Here is an 18,329-nt window from a genome sequence, read left to right as displayed (position 1 = left end):
ATGTTTTCTGAACTAGCAAAGAAGAAGGAAGGGAAGGAAGGGCAAAGAAGAAATATATTTAGTATATTCAATTTTTTGATTTCACTAATATTGTTATCAATCATTTACTTTTATTTGAAGCTTAAATCATACTTAAGAACTAAGTTATTGCTCACATAGATTTACTAGTGAACCTGCTTCCAGAAGCCCCCACAGTGGCAGTGCAGCCACTTACTAAACCACGCCTTGAGGGCCGACGTCTTGGCTACCTTGCTGGCGTTATTCACGAACACGAATCCGCAGCGGGCGCATCTCCGGATGTGGCTGGGTCGGGCGCCTAGTTGGAGATTGCTCACACCATCCTTCACGGAGCTGGCGAAGACCACCTCCTCCGTCTCCATGTCCTGCAAGCAAGTTGGCTCCTCCAGGGAGGTGAACTGCAGCTGTCCCGACTTCACGGCAGCGAATCCTTGGGCACTCAGCAACGTCGTGGGATTGAACTTGGTGGGCTGGGGAATAAGGAGCTGCTTGGACAGCAGGCTGCACTCGTCCAGCAGCATTTCGTCCGGCTCCGCAGGATTCTGGGCCAGGCGAGTAAGCAAACGAAACAGGATCACTAGCACATCGATGTTGTCCATCGTCTTGGTGTAGACGGGCAGGCACTGGGTGTTTAGCAGACCCCAAATGCGGATCATAACCAGCAGCTCGCGGAGACTGCTGATGGCCACGATGTCTCGGCTGATGTCGTAGCTTGGCCGCTTTCCGGAGAGCTTGGTCTTCATTACCTCCTCGGGCAGACGATGCAGCATGTTGAGCGCCAGGTCGGTGACCCACTGAATCAGTTGCTGTAGACTTTGCAGCATCACCGGCTCCACTGTAAAGTCCTTGGCGTCCAGGTTCAGCATCACGGTGTCCACATCCGGAATGGATTCGGCCAGCTTGATGGCCAAGTTATCGGCAGGTCCTTTATCCTGGAAACCCAGATCAGAGGGCCGCAGGAGGCTCTTGAATGTGGTGGATATTGCGTGTAGGATAATGAGATTGTCAAACTCCTGCTGCTGCACGCGACATATGTTGGACTTGAGGGCCAGAAAATTAGCATAGTAAAAGTGCCGCACGAAGGAAGGTTGCCGCGTAAAGTTGTCGGTTAGCTTCTCCACTAGAGCCTCCAGGTTCCCTAGATTAAGGAGTAGCACATCGCTGGCATCGCAACCTGTAACGATGCAATATTCCAGCAGCAGAAAACCAGATCCTCCTTGCTTGAGCAGAGGTGCCTGCATGGCGTAAAGTTGTGCATGGCTATCAAAGATTAGGAGCATTTGGCTGCTAGGTGTCAAGTCGCCGCTAACGAACTTTATTCCTCCACTGGCGCCGGATAACTTATCAAACTGGGTGTGACTAAGCTGCTTCATCGAGTTGGGCTCCAGCACCTGGACGCTGTTGTCATGCAGAATGGCGTACACTTGGCAAAAGTCCGGCGTTGATACTGATAGTCGTGTGACGCTGATATCCGCCAAGGATGCGTTTAGTTGCACCTTCCCAACCTGTTCCCAGCTTTCCGATTGCACGAACTCATTTGGCTTATTGTTGGCTCCTCCGCCACCCTGGAGCAGGGTGTGGACACTTTGGTGACGGCGTGTCAATGTCCATTGCTCCAGTTGGCTGCCAGCACCATCTGGACAAGCGTAGGCTATAAAAATCACATCCTCGTTGGCAATTCGCGTCCATTTTAGGTGACTGATCCGCCTTCCGTCAAGAGGACCCAGAAATATGCTGGTCTGGGACTCAGATTTGATGGCCAAGTGCTGCTCCAGACCCAGTTCTCCCTCCAACGAAAGCGAGACCTTAAAGCATTGCACCAACTGTTGCTGCCAGCCGCAGCTGAAAGCGATACTAAGGGCTCCCGATGGACTTGGCGTCATGCTGCAGTGTTCAATGAAGCTGCGCGATATGCCGATGCTGTGGAGCGCAGGTGTCAGCTCGACGACCTCGTGGGCAGGGCCATCAGCTGCTCCTCCTGCGGCGGATGTCTTTTGGATTGCGGGGAGGCTGAAGGCGGCCAGCAGGCCTGAGGAAGTGAGTAGCACGCATCCCTCGCTGGCCACTCCGCCAAATCCGCTGAGAGTAGGCCTCTGCTGCTCCACCCGCTCGAACTTCTCCGCATAGTAGGTGTGATCTTTTTTAAGCGCATTGAAGATCACGCCTTTTCCGTTGTGAAAGAACTGTGCCTCGATTATGTCCTCGCTGGGCACGGTGGCGTAGTACTGCAGTACCCACAGGTTAATGGATTGGTTCCTCGGCTGCCAGATCTCGACGCGACCGCCGACGTATCCAAGCAACAGTTGCTCTCCGTTGGGACTCCACTGAAGCACACTGATCAGCGACTTGGAGGAGCACACCTTGTAGTATTCCCACGGCGTCACGATGTCGCACACGTACACATGGCTGTTACTCGCGCCTACGCCCAAACCAGCTCCCGGCAAGGATCCATCGCCGGCATCTCCTCCGTGGGACGCCGAAAAAATGGCGCTCTGCAGGGCGCTAAACGCAACGATGTTCCGTGCGGAGACTGAGCAGAGGACGTTCTTGTGCGGAAATACGCTGTCCTTGCTGAACTCCTTGCCCTCCACTTTGTACAAAATCGTCATTTTTGCAGCGTAAACAAAAACCAAAGCGGACTATTATTGTTTTGCACACGGCGTCTGCCAACACTACTTGTGTAAAACTTTACAGCACTGTTGCGAGTGTGTCTAGCGTTTTTCCACTGCATATTTGATTCTATTGTTACTGTAAAATGTTTCGTTTTCATGTTTAGATTTAAGGTAACGCTTATAAATATTTTAATTCTGAACATCAAATAAAGCTGTTACAGTAAATAAATATTAGGTTATTAAATAGCCAGTTCCTCTGTGTTCATTATTTTATGGTCGCCCTAATTTACCCAAGAATTATTATGACCAGTTGGTCACACTGTCCCTCGTTCAATTTCGCTTTGTTTACATCTGGCGATTATATTATAGTTTATTGTTTTACCGATGTTAGCTGTCGTTTCGCCGACGCAGGTGTTTTGATCTGTAGCCGCAACAACAGGTGAGATAAGTTTCCGTATTCAAAGCCAGAACGCCGTTCCCCGATCGAGTTCGACGTTCATTTGCCAAACAAAAACGGCTGCAAACCGGCTTTTTCCATTTATCAGCAGACGTCTTGTGTTTGAAGCGATATTACTCACAGTTTATTGAACTCTGAGGCAGCGTACATTAACTTAGGGCAATAAATACACACACGTCTTACGGACTAACTAATTAGGATAACGCAGCTGGAGCGACTACATCAGGTTGGCATAGCGCAGTCCCTTGACGAGACTTCCGCTGAAGCTGTCCTCGTCGGTGAAGCGGATTCCGTCCGCCTGGCAGGACTGCAGGCTGCACGGATACTCGGCGCCGTAAGCACTGCTGTCCCAGCGGATCTGAAGCTCATAGGTCAGCTCCGGATTGAGCACACAGGCCTCTTCGCGCCGCCAGCCAAGATGCAGGTGGCAGTTGTACCTCGTATTCTGACCCTGGACAACGTGACTCCACACGGGCGCCGTGGCCGGACCATCGCTTTCAGCGGGCACCTCGCATAGGTCCAGGCGCAGCGATTCGCGGTACTCCAGCTGCTGGACGTGACCCAATAGGTTGGGAGTCATCCTGCTGTTCAGGACCAAGCCCATCAAGGAGATAAATCTAGAGCACTTTAGACGCAAGCGAAACAGCGGAGATTCTGCATCCACTGTAAAGGGCCTGCAGGCCTTGTAATAACAGCGCTCCACCAAAACCACCGGAGCTAGAGCCGGTGATTCCAAATCACTAGCACCCGAAGCCACTGGCCAATCGCTTGTTTTGCCACCCAAGTCGTGCACTACTAAGTCGGCATCGCTGGGACCCAGGCCCAACTGCTCGCACTCCTGGCGTGTCCACTCATAAACATACCAGATGAGCAGCTTGTGCGGCTCCTTGCACGCTGCTATGATGGCCTTCACACACTCCTTGGACACGTGCACATAGTGCTCCTTAAGGTGGCTCATATACTGTCCATTATTAACACAGCATCGCATGAAGAATGTCATGCAGACCTCCAGCAGCCCGTCGAGGCCCATGCAAACACTTAGCTCCAGAGCGGGCAAGATATTGGCGAAGCGCAGCTTGCGGGTGATGGCCATTAGAGTGTCGGCGATCAGCTCCTCCAGCAGATACTTTTCAGCTGCATAGTACAGCTCTATGCAGGCCACCAGCTCCAGGCCATTGTAGTCAACGACGCCCGTGTATATGTACTCCACCAGCACCTTGAAGATAGCAGAGCTTATGTCGTGGATTTCGACGAGCTCGGTCTCGTTGTTTTGCATGGGACCAAAGAACATTGCCTCGAAAACGGGACTGGCGGAGCTCAGGATGAGCTTGTGGCACTTCACCTGCTCCTCGCACACGTGGAACACGCAATCTGTGTACTTGGCTCCACGGAGCAGCTGCCCGTATCGCCTACCCAAACCGCTGCTCACACTGGCCTGCTCTTTGCGATCCACCGCCGAGATGCTCATCTGCGAAAGGGGCAGAGAAAGGTGGTAGATATTAATGAGCCATTCGAAAACCCGTTTCCAATTTGCCCGTGTCATGGGCGGCCATCAATCATTCGAAGTATAATAGAAACTATTCAGGCGCGAGCGAATAGAAAGCGATACGAGATGTAAACTCAAAAGAACTAGCTAAAGTTTTGTTTGTGCGCAAACTAGCGATTTCAGTTGAAATGAAAAGATGTTTGGCCAAAATAGGTCTTTGCTATGTTTAATAAGTTCTTAGTTTATTCAGTTAGTAACTCTTTTCAGTAAGTTATCAAGAACTATAAAGAGCTGGAAGAGTCGTAACACTTGATATTTGAAGAAATCAAATTTCACGCTTCCAATTTCGCTCGCTATTTTATGGCTATTAATTAAAAGGGCGTGTGCCACAAAGCGAAACGTTTAAATGTCCGATAACGCAATCCCCTTGAAAAATAATACATATGTAGTCAAGGGGTTCGAGTGCCTGCAGTCAAAGTGACGTAATTCGATTTGAATATTATCACTTACGCGACATGCATCAGATTTTCTTGGTCATGGCCAAGAATGCAGATATATAAACACATTTGTATATATATAGACAATCGCACACATGACAGGCTTTTGTTTATCAATAAGCCAAAATAATAATACGACGCGATTGTTTACCAGGCAGCTGGTTGGTTGGTTGCTTGGTTATTCATCTATTGCCGGCTTGGGTTCGCTATTTGTTTTCCCAGTGGGTACTATATGTACATAACCGGTTTAAAGTGTTTGTACAGATCTCAGTTGGACAAGTGGGGCTCCGGCTAACGCGACTTATATGGGGCCTCTCGAAATCAGCGAGGAGCACATGTCGGTGTTATCTAATGTGCAATTTATGGGTAGCTAGCACGGTGGTTTATGTGCCCTCCTCCAATTACTGACAGGCTAAATAACCCTCAATAATATATAACCTATAGTACTTGGATATGGGCTGCATCCAGACAATATGTGGGCCGAAAAAAAGCTGAGTGTTAATTCCCTGTCTCTGAAAATTTCGAGCTCATGCAAATATTTATATTTTATTGCAAAGTCAATCAATATTCTGGACTTCTGCTGCGCACTTTGTTGACTCGCCTCAAATCGCGAGCTGCTCTGTTCTCAGTTGCGTAAAGTGAGGCTAGCCCAGGTGGTGAAGGGTTCACGTGCGACCTTAGGGCTAATTTATGGCTTTTTAGAACATTGGAATAGTTTACGAGCTAAGTGGACATTTCCAAGAAGAACACACACACCTTTTGGCACTGTGACAAATTCCTTTTCAAACAAGCACACGCGAGAATCGTAACAAAAGCGATTTGTGGTGAAAATCGAGTTGGGGAAATTTAAAAGTGAATTTCACGCGCCCTCACGGCGAGGCTAATTGAGTGATCGCCGCGTCGTCGTCTTCCTCGTCTGAACTTGACCGATATCGCGTCTTTATGTGCCAGGCCAGACCAGACTACCCAGCTGTTCCAAAAGTTCGGAGAACTTGAGCGAGAACCAGAATAGCGACAACCGTCGAGCGCAACGCGCCACCTTCAACTGATCTTACTCGGTTTGGGGAAACGTTCTCCAAGCGATTTCGATTTCAGGTCTCACCTCCTCTGCTGCGTCTCCCAATCTCTCAGTGCGTTCTCAGCGATCTTCGGTCTTTTTTCGCACGAGTACATTTGGTAGCCGAGTTTCCTCTTATCCCGAAAGGTTTCCATATCGTTCTGACGGACACTTTCAGCCAGCTTTAGGTAGGGGCTCCGTTGCTTCTCATCCATGGAGTCCCAGACGCGTTTCCCCGAAATTAGTCGCTGGGACTTCAACACATCCAGGTAGTTGAGACCGACCAAGCCCACTTCTCGAATCCGCTGGGCGAGCAGGAAGTTAAAAAGGCATTTGTGGAGCCCAACTGTTCCAGTTGGTTGAGTTGAAGTTTTCGTATGGTGCTGCGGCTAAATCTCACACGGGATTTTCTTTTGATAGTCTGAGGCACTGGCGAAGTCGTGGGCAATGGTGCTGAATCTATAGCCGAGTCATTATCCTCCTTGTCGTCGTTAAAGAATGAGCGCCATAGCCCCAACGTCTTCTCCCAGAGCCAGTCCATTCTGGGCACACTTAATTTTGAAGTATAGGGCAAGGCGAGAGGTAGTGCGTCTTGGAGGATGCGACTGGTATCGCCATAATGGCTGCTCTCCCACCTCTGCAGAGATTACAAATTAAGCGTCTGCCTCGCTTCTTGCTCCCAGCGATTGATGGCCAACCTTGAACCCATTGAATTGGCTCTTCTTCAGAACCAAAGTTATTTCTGTAAGTGCCCCCGACGGCATACTCTTCGGACCTTGTGGGGTAACCATTTCGGCATTAGCCCTTAAGTTGGTGTGATAGAAACGATAGTGGTGTCATAATCTAATCAGCTGTAATCATGATTGAATTAAAGATACATAACATAGAATAGAGTAATAGAATAAATGGAAGCATTTCATATTACTTTAAGGAACTAGTAAAAAAGGAAATCCCAGTCTTCGCAGCCTATTAATACTTGAAATACATACGACTATTAAGGTGGGTAATAGCAAATATAACTAAATGTAGCGAAAGAGTATAGACGCTTCGTTAAGCGGCCATAACCATCTGCCTCTTTCGCTCGGTGCTTAGGTTCGCTTTTGGCGTGTAGCTGCCAAACAGGTAATGTGACCAGTGGACTGGAGGCTGGGCCCTCACGCACATTTCTTCGGATACACACACATGTGGCTTCTTCTGTTGTTTGGCAAGCCCCTTCATTTGTTTCCCTTCCGTCTCTTTGTAGCTCCCTGTGATGCACCTGTCATACGGCCAACTGAAAGTGGTGCTCATTTTGGCCCTGCTGCAGGAGCTGCAGGTTAAGACGCAGCGGGAGGTGTTCCAGGAGCTTTTCGAGAAGGATCTGCGCTTGTGTCCAGACTGTTTCGTTGGACAGAAAGAGCAGTGCGGTGAAATATTCCAGAAAATTGCAGAGCCCTCGGATTGGAGTAGACTTGTGAAAGCCATTTCGTTGCTCGTTGATCGTCGAGCGATTCACTATCTAAGGCTAAAAGACCAGGATCAGGCAGTCCAGCTGGTGGCCAAAAGAAAGATCATTAATGCGCATAGCTATCAGATGAAAAATGTGAAAAGAGCTTTCTATGAACTAGAGGAGCGTCCTGGTGGTTTTCATCTCTGCCGAACTCTGGCAAGGGAACCCCGCTTCGTTTCGTATTTGGAGCAGCGTGGACATGTGTATGGTTCTACCAGTGTATGGTTCTACATGATGCACTACGTCAGTCCGCTGCTCATGCAGGAACTACATCTTCAGGGCTTTCCAGTGCCTACCCCATACGCCTCCTGCGGACTGACACATTTTCAATCATACGCTGGACGCACATTAGCTCATTACGTCAATGCCGAAGAAGGTTTGCGTTTGGAGCTGGCCCTTCAGTTAATCCAGCTCTCCCTCAAGCTGACTTTTGGCTTCGCGGACTTTCGCATTATTTTAACCGATTTCACGGCCGATAATTTGGCTTACGACGAAGAAACCAAGAAGGTGTACCTCATTGATTTGGACTCCGTGGTCCTGGTGGACGCTTCTAGCATGGCAGGACAAGCCGAAAAGTACGAACCGCTGGCCGGCGAGGGCTTCACATTTGATGTCTCGGCTTTCTGCTCCGGCCACCAGCTGGATGCCAATATCTACCAGGCATGCCTTCTGCTAAGGGATTCATTGCTTAAGAATTTGGACAACGAAAAGCTGCAGCTGCTCCTGGAGCAGTGTGTAGCATGCCAAGATGACTTCTGTGATATGCGTTTCCAACATGCTTACGACCTAATAAAAGAGCTGGAAAGCAAAAATTAAAGCCAATCGTTGGAGATCCACTAGTAAATAATAGTTTATAATCATAAAACGTATTCTTCATTACACTCAATTTAATGCCTAAATGAACCTCTAACGCCGAACTTTGAGGGATTTGGGAAGTGGGGTTACCAGCAACAGAGTGCTATCCGAGTAACTTTGGACTAGGACGGGCGTCGGTTCAGAGCTTAGATAATATCACGTGGCACACTCAGGAAGTGTATGGAATTGGACACATGGTGTGTGATGTCCGTTAGTGTCTCCTTGTGCACGCCCCCGAAGAGGATGAGCTCGCCGTTGCCAGCAATGAGGCTCGAGAGGATTAGCCGATCCGGAGCACCCTTGAGCACTCCGAAGTTTTTGTATTCCACCCACTCGAGGGCGGGTTCGCTGCTGTCCAAAATGCCGGAGATGTCACACACGAACAGGGATTGCACATTGCAGCGCAATCGTTTGGGAGAGGGTGCGCGTAGCGGTTGTGGTTCCACTTGGGCGGCCGCAGGTGCGCTGCGTCGCGAATTGCGAATGGCGTTCATCTTCTCCTCCATACGTCGTATTCGCTCGTTGTGATCCCGCGAAGCACTCCTCGATCGTGTGGGCACATTGAAGGCGGCCATTCGAAAGGGATCCTTTTAAAACAGAAAATAAGTTAGAGTGTCATGATACGAGCACTTAAAAACACTCACCTCATAGAGCTCATCGAAACGTTTTGGTAGCCTAGGTTCATTATCACGACACCTTAGAGCTAAATTTCTTTGCAAGCGCTGTGCGGCGTCCACATCGCCGTCGGCAGGAGATGGCGGAGCATTTGGTCGCACTGGCGGGGATGGAGGAGAAGCAGCAGCAGCCGGAGCAGGCGGGGCATGCAGATCACTCAATCTTCCCGAGCGCGGTTGGTAATTATTGTTATTATTGTTCACATTGCTGTTGTGCAGGAATTGCTGAGCTTGCTGCATGTGTTGATTAAGAATTGCTCTTCGGTTTGCCAAATACTGTTCTTGAGGACCCAGTGCTGCTGCTGCACCTCCCACTCCAGGACGGATGTTTCCTCCACGATTTTGGCCAGGTCCACCAAGTCCTCCACCTAGTCGACGATCCGGAACTGGTATCCGGTATCCCCTTGGAGGTACATTTTGAAGAGGATTCGGCGGCGGAGGTCCACGTCCTCCAACGACTGGGACTCTGCTCTGCTTCATCATTTGGAAGTCCTGCGGCATGTTGGGCGATGGGCCCACGACCACCAGGTAGTTGTTGACCTTGCAACCGGGATTGCACCACATGTGGACGGCTCCAAAACGCTTGTTGCGCACAGCAATAGACTTCCAGCTCCATACATCCCTGGTCATGTCCAGCAGCCAGGCATCAGTGTACACCCGATTGGCACCGCCACATCCTCCCACGATCAGCAGGTGATTCTTTCCCAACTCCACTTGGATTTGTCCGTATCTCGGACTGGGCCGCGTGTTGCCCACAAAGAGTGGCTGCCACCAGCGCTGCTCCGGCAGATCCAGTACCCATGTGTCGTTCGAGTTCACATTGAAATCGTCTTTGATCTGGTAACCGCCAAAAACTACCATCCGATCGCCATGTACCGTGGCCGAGTGTCCAGCCATCGGTGGTGGGGAAGATAGGGAGCTTCGCAGCAGCCAGCGGTTCTTTCCAAGATCGTAGTAGTGCAGCTCGTCAAATAAACACCATGGTTGGTAGGGCGGATGAAGCGAGGGGTATCGCCATCCGCCAAAGAGTATCAGCTGGTCCCTCCACGCCACCATTGATGCACTGCCCTTGGGCGAGGGATAGGTTCCTGTGGCCACTGGCCGCGCCCACCGCATGTGCGTCAAGTCAAAGCGCCACAGATCGTTGAAGGTGGTGTCCGAGGAGGAGCCGCCGCCGAACACGAACATGGAGTTGTCTTGCCGCACAGCCGAGTGAGCAAATCGTCCCGCAATAAAGGATAATGGTGCTCCAGCTCCGCCATTGACTGTCTGCTGGGAAAACACCTCCCAGCGCAGTCGAAAGTCGATGAGGCCCTTCTCCAGATTGTGCTTGGAACGGCGCACAAGGTCTGCAAAGGATAAGAAGATAGTTAAGTTGTATTATGTTCGCACTTTCAGATACCCACTCTTCACAATGGCGTGCCATCGCTTGCACACCAGGCTGCAGTGCTCCAAGTCGCCGTAGGGTGGCAGGTAGGTGAAAATGAACTCCAGTATCTCATCGGGAAGGACATTCAGATTTACAGCGGCCAAGGTCGCCCCGCAATTGTCGTTCTCGCCATCGACCTTGTAACTGCTCGCGTCCATCCTTTGTGATGTCCTTGCTGCCCCCTTTCTTCGTGGCGTTCTTGGTGGGCTTCACCCGCGGATTCTGCACCACAGAAGCAGCAAAAGGCAGCGAAAGATTTTAAGTCGCTTAACTTATATGCTGGCTTGAACTCCAGATGATTTTCGTGTTTTTATACAACCAAAATAAATTATAACATAAACAGTGGCTGCGAACAGTGTGACCGTGCTGAAGTCAGAAACATACAAATGGCCACAATAAAAATACCAAAATTACAAGCTCCATAACAAATGTTTATTGATGATCAATTTCTTTCTTTGAAAGATTATTAAATAAGGTTTTATTCTTCAATATAACTGAAAAAAAGTAGTTTCGCCAACTGAATTGCTAAACTTCTTTCTCATACAACAAACAACATGCAACATCCAGTGGATATGCGCTATTAGCAAAGCTTGCTCATCTCTATGTGCGCGTTTCGTTGCGAATGTCAAGAAGAATTTCACGTGTTGCTTTTAAATTGCTTATTCCTCATAAACCGCCAAAATGAGTGCAACAAATGACAAAAAAGTTGTAATAAATAAACGATTAAAAGGCTTAAGCCGAGAGGCTCTCGAAAAACTGACCCAAACCGAGCTGATCGATAAGGTTGTCCAACTGGAGGCCTATAACTTTCAGTTGCGGCATCTGCTGCAGAAAAAGTTAAGCGAGCATGATAAACATGATATGGAATACTCTGGATTATTTGGCAACGAAGCGGATGGCAAAGTTAGCCAGGTGGCCAATACATCCATCAAAGTGCAGAAGAAACGTATGTTCGATTGGAGCAGGTATGTTGTGGAACCATTTCCAGATTAGATCGAGTTCCATGATTCAATTTTTTCAGTGCACACAAGCGTCATGTCTTGCTAAAGATTACCTACTTTGGTTGGGATTATCAAGGATTTGCCTGCCAGGAGGATTCCAATGATACTATCGGTAGGTTCTTAACACAGCTCTAGCACATTTTTGCTAATTCTTTTGCTTTGCCACAGAATCCAACTTGTTCCGCGCTCTGACTCGTACCTGCCTCATCGAATCTCGCGCCACTTCCAATTATCACCGCTGTGGACGCACAGACAAGGAGGTGAGCGCCTTCTGCCAGGTCATCTCCATAGATCTGCGCAGCAAGCATCCACCCGAATCTCAGCTGGATCCCACATCGCTTTCCTCCGAGATCGACTACTGTGGACTCCTGAATCGAGTGCTGCCCAAGAACATTCAGTGTGTGGCTTGGATGCCACTGCGCAGTTCGGTTTATAGCGCTCGATTTGATTGCGTTTCTCGCAGCTATCGTTACTTCTTTCCTAAGGGTGACCTGGACATTGCTGCCATGCGTAAAGCCTGTGATCTCTTAGTGCGTCACGCCGACTTCCGCAATTTCTGCAAAATGGACGTGCACAACGGAGTAACCAACTACATGAGAAACTTGCAATCAGCCAGGGTGGAAGCTTGTGATGAGAATCATACAAATTCCGGTTTGTTCCTGAGAAAAAGCTTTAGTTCTACAAGATTTTAAAGCGCAATTTTCCGCAGGCTACGACATGTACTACCTGGAGATTCGAGCAAATGCCTTCCTCTGGCACCAAATCCGTTGCATTATGGCGGTGCTTATACTTGTGGGCCAAAAAAAGGAAAAACCGGCCATAATAAGTGACCTGCTTAATGTGGAGTCTAATCCCTGCAAGCCGCAGTACACCCCCGCCATTGGCTTGCCTTTAAATCTGTTTCGTTGCGATTTTCGAGACCATACAACAAGAAGTGTAAACCATTCAGGCAGCGGTGATGCAAATGAAGAGGCCATGGATACAGTCGCCGACGAATCAGATGACTTAAATTCTCCCGAGCACGTGGAGCGTGATCTTACGGCGTGGATTTACAATGAGGAAAATCTACAGAAGCTTATCGAAAACACCCAGTGTGAGTGGACGCAATTTAGCGTTAAGAGCACCATGATACGCAATGTGCTGCAACAACTGGAATCCTTATTTGAAGAGAACTTTAAGCCAAAAGAGAAGGTACTGGCTCAGGTAATGCTGTTGCAGGATTCCGTCAATCCACGTCAATATCAGCCTCTTTTAGAACGCAAACGATGTGGTATGTATTGAATGCACACTTTTTTTTTTGGTTTACTCTAATCAATCAGTTTTTGCAGAGAGTTTGGAGAACCGGATTGAGCATTTTGTAAAAAAGCAACGACTGATTGTGAAGAATGAAACGGAAACAGAGTGATTTATTTTAATATAATGTTATTGAAACAAAACGTATATTGCTTTTCAGGTAAATATATTAAGGTTGTATGTAAATAGAACTTGTACAACGTTTCGAACCTTAGCCTAGTCTAGAATGGGTAAATAATTTAAAATTGTAACTCCATACAATTCTTTACATACTATTTGGGATTCTAGTTTCTAAATAGAGTCTGTATAAGTATAGTTCTAGCAAGGGGCTTTGTACGATTACGAAAAAGGCTTCACTTAATTAACGAAGCTAACATTTAACTTGGTTAAACGATGTAGGTTGTCCATAATTATGTATTACCATGGGAATAAGTCAAATACGGGCATTAACTAGCAACCCATCGATTTAGCTTTCTGTAATCTGCAAATAAAAGTGAAACATTAGTTTTCAATTAAAAATAATAGTTTGCTAGATGTACTTACTTTCTTCTTAAGATTTTTAGCACAATGGTGCCCTCTCTTACGTTCTTAAAGAGTCCTATGGTTTCGGCATGACTCATGCCCTGCACAGAGTTTCCATTGATCTCCACAATCTCGTCGCCTGTTTGGAATGTATTTTAATTTTGGCTGTAGACATCGAAATGCATATGAGGAACTTACCCGCTTGCAGTGTGCCATCATCGGCTGCCTGACCTGAAGGAAACACGGTCTTCACAAAGATTCCCATGTTGCCCTTGGGCGAATCTCGACCTCCCACTATACTGAAGCCCAGCGACTTCAGTCCAGGTCCCTTAAAGAAGGTTATAGTCTTCGGGGTGCAACGTCCACTACCTATAATTTGTAACAAGTGTTTAGTATTTGACACGGGAAATGAGTTGATTTCTTCTAGTAAGCAATTTAGTTGATTATTGGATTACTGAATCTCACCCTCGCTCATCGACGCACGGATGACCTCTGCCATTTCCTCGTCGCGTATTGTTAGCTTGGCCACCGGAAGCGATGGCCTGTGATGCATTAGGGCAGCGGCAGGCGGAGCCAGAGAGGAGCCAGCTCCCGCTGATGTGGATGCCGAAGCTGGTGAGGATGAGGCGTTAACATAGGGATTAGGCGAGAACAATGATACGCTCTTTGGCGAGTGCTTGATGTACAGTGATTGGTGTGTCTGTTGCTGGTTTTGCTGCTGTTGCTGCTGGTTAGTGAGATCAGTGGTTGTGGTAGCTGTAGAAGATGGGGTATTAGCGACTCCCTCTCCGACGGTTAGACTGTTAGGAGGCGCCTGCATGAACAGACTAAGGCGCGACGAACTCAACCGCGAGTGGGCAAATCGGAGCGAGCGGTAGTGCGAATTGGCCAGATTGATGGAGTTTCTGGCGTAGTGGGTGCGCTGCCCAAATTGCTGCGGGTTCGGTGTAGCGGATAAGGCGGAACCCTCCGAGCAGCGCTTCCGGGCCAGTAACTGCCACTTTTCATCGTCCGCCAGGGAGGAGGCCACGCACACGCTTGCCGCCCGATTTGCATACACTGGCGTATAGGAATCGGTGTCGTTAGCAGGGTCGTTCTCGTTATCCAGCAACCGGTGGTTAGGGGAGGAGGAGCAGCTGCTGCTGCCGCTGGCAAAGAGTGGGGTCGGTGTTAGAGCCAAGCTGCGCTGACCTGAGGAGCTGCGCGCCCGCCTCCTGAGGAGCTCATGCTCCGGCGCACCGACATCCAGTGAGTGCCTGGGCGTGGAGCTCCGGCGATGCTGCATCAGCGGCATCGGAGTGGGCATTGTGCTGACGCTGGCCATTGAACGCGCATCGCACTGATCCTCGCCCTGTGCCTCCTGCTCCTGTTCCGTATTGTGACCCTGAATCCTCTCCTGCTGCAGCTGCAGACTCTGCATGCTGCTCAGACTGTCCGTGCTCTGTGTACGCTGAACATAACTCAGCCGGTGGCGCTGCGTGCTCATCCCATCGATACGGATTTTGGTGTAGAAATCAGTTACCGTGGTCACCTCATCGTGAGCAATCACCAGGTCGATGCAGTTGTCCACAAAGCTGCTCAACAGGCGCTGAACCTCTGCAAAGGATTGAATGCCTCGCAGGTGTTTTCCATTTACGTTGACAATTTCGTCACCCAGGCGAAGACGGCCATCCCTAGAAAAGAGAAGTAAGAAGTTAAGAAATGAATAAATTTATAATTTTCCAATACTCACTTTTGGGCCATGCCATAGGGTTCCAGTTCCACGATGAGATACCTGTACTGCTGCTCATTGCTATTGGTCATCACCGTTTTGGGCGACAGGACAATTCCGATGCAATCCTCTTGACACTTGCGCTCCAGCTTTACCTGCCTGAATCGTCGCCGTATCGTCTCCGTCTCATAGTCGTAGTTGTAGCCACCCAGCGACACGGGAGCACTGCAGATGCTGCTGTTCCTCGTCGATGGGGCACCCAGTCCCAGACTCAGACCCATGCCCATTCCAACGCCCTCCGAAGAGCTGAGGGAGATGAGCGAGTTACGCTTGAGTGTGCCCGAGGCAATAGATTCGGTATCTCCGCCGGAGATGCTCAGATTATTGCCCAGTCGGGCTCCCGTCGCACCCCCATCGCTGTCGTAGCCGGACTCGTTTGAACTTAGACAACTACTTAATCTTTGGTAAAGTGGTTCCCAGTCCTTGGAGGTGATGCTGTCGTTGCGTGATACATTGTTCAGCATCGCCTGTTGGGGGGATCGGCGCTGGGGAAGGGGCGAAGATGTCTGCTCCTGCTGCAGAAGATCCCTCTGATGCTGCTGGTGCTGCTCCCGCTGCCGCTGTATTTGTTGCTTCAGGTGTCCTGGTACATTTCCGTGGTTCTCCTCGGGCAAAACGGAGAGACGTGATCGCAGGAAGGCGTAAGGAAAGGCGCCACGACGCGAGGGATCGTGTTGGCCACTGTTGTTGGATGCAGTTCCCCCTCCACCAGCTGCAGCACTACTTGGAGGAGAGCCCAAGCTGCCTGCGGCACTGCCACTACTTGTGCTGGCCGTCAGGCAACTGCTCACCTTGGCTATGTCATCGCAGCTACTGGACTTCAGGCTGGCGATCCGCGGAAGACGCTGTTCCCGCTGCTCCCTCTGAAGATTTAGACCCTCGGTGGGATCGTCGCACTTCACGTAGGAGCTGCTGGACAGCTGGCTGGTAGAGCTGCTCCTATACAATGTGGTGGCTGCCGGGGTGGCCTGTTGAGCCGCCTCCGAAGCCTTAAGGAGATTGTGGGAGCGATGGTTCAGCATGCCGGTGGACCCGATCCTATGGAAGAAGTTCTTTAGCGCTTTCTGTGGGCGGGCGGCCGCCTGGAACTGATGCGTGGGCGTGGACTGAGCACTTTGGCTCTGTCCCGTGCCCACATCCTGGACCGTTTGCTGCTGCTGCTGGTGTCGCTGCTTGATGGTCTCGATGGGTCCCGACTTGCACTTCTTGAGGGTGCTGGTCGTGGAGCCGGAGCTGTTCTGATGGCCGCCAGTGGGTGAGGGCGATGCCTTCGCCGAACTGGGTCCACTGGATCCACCGGATCCATTCTTGTGGTGCGTTGGCGAGTGGAACAGACTCCTCAAATCCGAATGCGATTTGTGGGCGGCGGCGGGCGAGTCACTCCGCTTCAGCAAATCCAGTTTGCGACTCATGCGCTTGCCCCAGGTGAAAACTGCAGTGAGGGAAGGGAAGATTTGCAATCAGAAAGCGATTTCTAACTTAATTATAACACTTCAATAAATCTTAACGGCTGGCCACAAGTCGGCACAGTTGCCGGGACAGATGAGAAATGTCCAGGGTTCCACATGGACTTGATCTTGGACATGGCCAATGACAATCTACCGCTCCAGCTGCGTTGTGGTCAGCCGGCTGCCACGTGCCTGTGAAAAGGCATCCGATTTCGAGGCATTTGCGGTTGGAGTTTCCCCCACAAAAAGGCACAAAAGAAGTGGTCGGCCTTAAAGATCTTTCGACCTTAACTGACGTTGAAGGCTTTTGACAAGAAAGGATGCAGGCGGCTTTACTCAGATAGTCATAATTTATAGGGAAGACAACCTGGTAAGCTAATTTGCCCCTTCGTAAGGTTGGCACTGCTTATTGTTCTTTTGGGATATTCCCTAATCTTGTAATGAAGTGAATATACCCATAAATGATTGTAAAAAGGTGTGTTTGTATATTCTATTGATTTTGAGCATTAGCAGCCCATCTCCTGGTCATCGAGAGATCGCTGTTCTGCACAGTTATTGAGCAATAAACACACCTCAATTACTAATAGAGCATAACCAATCATTATATGGACTCGAACTGCCCATCGTCCAGTGGAAATCTAATAACATCGTAAAATACTTTAACGATCCGGCCTTAACAGCAATTGCAAACACTTAAAAATGGAAAGAGACCCCTCTTCGAGTCTGGTTAATAAACAAATTTATGCGCTTGTTCCATATTTATCGCCAGAAGATGAGGTGCCGAGCCAGCGGGACGGGGCATTTACGAACAATTAGCATAAAACATGCACATCCAATGATTCGGGGGATCAGGAAGGCGTCGCATTGCCATTGACTTCAAAGCGCATTATACGGCTTCGACAATAAAATTTCTAAAACTATTTTCATCAAATCGAAGTGGCGAAGTGAGACCCCAAAACCGTGATCAGTGATGCGAGGCGATGACTCAGGTGACTGACTAACCCACTGAAGAAAGTGCCTAAGATTTAATGAGCTAACGATGCAGTGATGCAAATTCATGTAAAAGTGGTCATCGAGATTCTAAACGATATCGTAAATTGAATAATATTTAAAAGTAATATTTGCTAAAGATGTTCAAGACTCAGGTGAGTCACTGCACCCAAGCGGTAATCAGTGATCACTGGGGATAGTGTGAACCATCACTGGCTTCCTCCAGCTTCTTTCGCTGACTCGTGCCAAAGTTGTTTAATAGCCACAGCCCAGCCACGGGCTTTGGTCCGTTCAAATTGCCCTGGCTCAGGCCATGTGTGGGCGCAGTGGCTTGCAAGCCGGGATGCGGATGCGGATGAGGATGATGATGATGAGGAGGCGTTCGAGGGGTGGCCAGATCCAGAGCCAATGCAGGTTGACAGCCGCTCGAAACGGCGAAACTCCACCCAAGGCCTGACCGAGTTCGCCTTTGATTAAAGTTTTCACCATTGCAATCACACAGCCGACGGAAATGAGGGGCAGGATTGGTGGGTGGGGGCTGGCGGAGCTGCCGCGCGAGTGTTAAACAATAATAGGAAACGGCGCGCGGGCATCAATTATATGACAACCTCAGCCACACTCCAAGAGGCTCTCCCCATCTCTGGGTCTCCCGGTCCACAGCTCCAGCTCCATCTGCAGTCACCGCCGGCCACATGCCACAAATTCTACACCCACTTAACTTTCAAGACGG

General features: G+C 49.4%; 6 protein-coding genes and 1 pseudogene across 11 annotated transcripts in view; 2 read left to right on the top strand and 5 right to left on the bottom strand.

Moving 5' to 3' along the window:
* Positions 1-66: 66 nt before the first annotated feature.
* Positions 67-2,700, bottom strand: LOC6615495 (mediator of RNA polymerase II transcription subunit 16). Its single transcript, XM_002039839.2, has one exon. The coding sequence runs from the start codon at positions 2,625-2,627 to the stop codon at positions 165-167; it is 2,463 nt and encodes an 820-aa protein (XP_002039875.1). The 5' UTR covers positions 2,628-2,700; the 3' UTR covers positions 67-164.
* Positions 2,701-2,969: 269 nt separating this feature from the next.
* On the top strand, positions 2,970-8,502 carry LOC6615492. 3 transcript variants are annotated; one of them, XM_002039836.2, is made up of 2 exons: positions 2,970-3,069; positions 7,371-8,502. In XM_002039836.2, exon 2 carries the CDS (start codon positions 7,380-7,382, stop codon positions 8,430-8,432), a length of 1,053 nt encoding a protein of 350 aa, XP_002039872.1. In that variant the 5' UTR covers positions 2,970-3,069; positions 7,371-7,379; the 3' UTR covers positions 8,433-8,502. The 3 variants fall into 3 exon arrangements, with proteins under 3 accessions (XP_002039872.1, XP_032570353.1, XP_032570352.1); XM_032714462.1 differs by lacking the exon at positions 2,970-3,069 and adding an exon at positions 6,619-7,126; XM_032714461.1 differs by lacking the exon at positions 2,970-3,069 and adding an exon at positions 6,619-7,249.
* LOC6615494 lies at positions 3,184-6,115 on the bottom strand. The gene is made up of 2 exons (XM_002039838.2): positions 5,827-6,115; positions 3,184-4,555 (listed from the first exon to the last, which is right to left on the bottom strand). The coding sequence occupies exon 2, from the start codon at positions 4,553-4,555 to the stop codon at positions 3,305-3,307; it is 1,251 nt and encodes a 416-aa protein (XP_002039874.1). The 5' UTR covers positions 5,827-6,115; the 3' UTR covers positions 3,184-3,304.
* On the bottom strand, positions 6,169-6,668 carry LOC6615493 (annotated as a pseudogene).
* Positions 8,442-10,936, bottom strand: LOC6615491 (F-box only protein 42). The gene is made up of 3 exons (XM_002039835.2): positions 10,552-10,936; positions 9,116-10,494; positions 8,442-9,058 (listed from the first exon to the last, which is right to left on the bottom strand). The coding sequence occupies exons 1-3, from the start codon at positions 10,730-10,732 to the stop codon at positions 8,618-8,620; spliced, it is 2,001 nt and encodes a 666-aa protein (XP_002039871.1). The 5' UTR covers positions 10,733-10,936; the 3' UTR covers positions 8,442-8,617.
* A 257-nt stretch (positions 10,937-11,193) lies between these two features.
* Positions 11,194-13,072, top strand: LOC6615490 (tRNA pseudouridine(38/39) synthase). The gene is made up of 5 exons (XM_002039834.2): positions 11,194-11,539; positions 11,596-11,687; positions 11,744-12,226; positions 12,285-12,845; positions 12,904-13,072. Exons 1-5 carry the CDS (start codon positions 11,256-11,258, stop codon positions 12,978-12,980), a joined length of 1,497 nt encoding a protein of 498 aa, XP_002039870.1. The 5' UTR covers positions 11,194-11,255; the 3' UTR covers positions 12,981-13,072.
* Positions 13,016-18,329, bottom strand: part of LOC6615489 — a 35,642-nt gene continuing 30,328 nt past the window's right edge. For 3 of the 4 annotated variants that reach the window (XM_032714956.1, XM_032714955.1, XM_002039833.2), the window contains 5 exons: positions 15,123-16,593; positions 13,856-15,063; positions 13,589-13,759; positions 13,412-13,529; positions 13,016-13,349 (listed from right to left, as the gene is read on the bottom strand). In XM_032714956.1, the coding sequence (XP_032570847.1) occupies positions 13,319-13,349; positions 13,412-13,529; positions 13,589-13,759; positions 13,856-15,063; positions 15,123-16,593 (2,999 nt within the window). In that variant the 3' untranslated portion in view covers positions 13,016-13,318. The remainder of the gene's footprint in view (positions 13,350-13,411; positions 13,530-13,588; positions 13,760-13,855; positions 15,064-15,122; positions 16,594-18,329) is intronic. The other variant, XM_032714957.1, reaches the window with a different exon arrangement.

Source organism: Drosophila sechellia, chromosome 2R, assembly GCF_004382195.2.
Source record: "Drosophila sechellia strain sech25 chromosome 2R, ASM438219v1, whole genome shotgun sequence".
In the NCBI taxonomy this organism is placed as follows: domain Eukaryota; kingdom Metazoa; phylum Arthropoda; class Insecta; order Diptera; family Drosophilidae; genus Drosophila; species Drosophila sechellia.
Note: the sequence above shows the minus strand (reverse complement) of the source record. Positions and strands in the feature narration are given on the sequence as shown.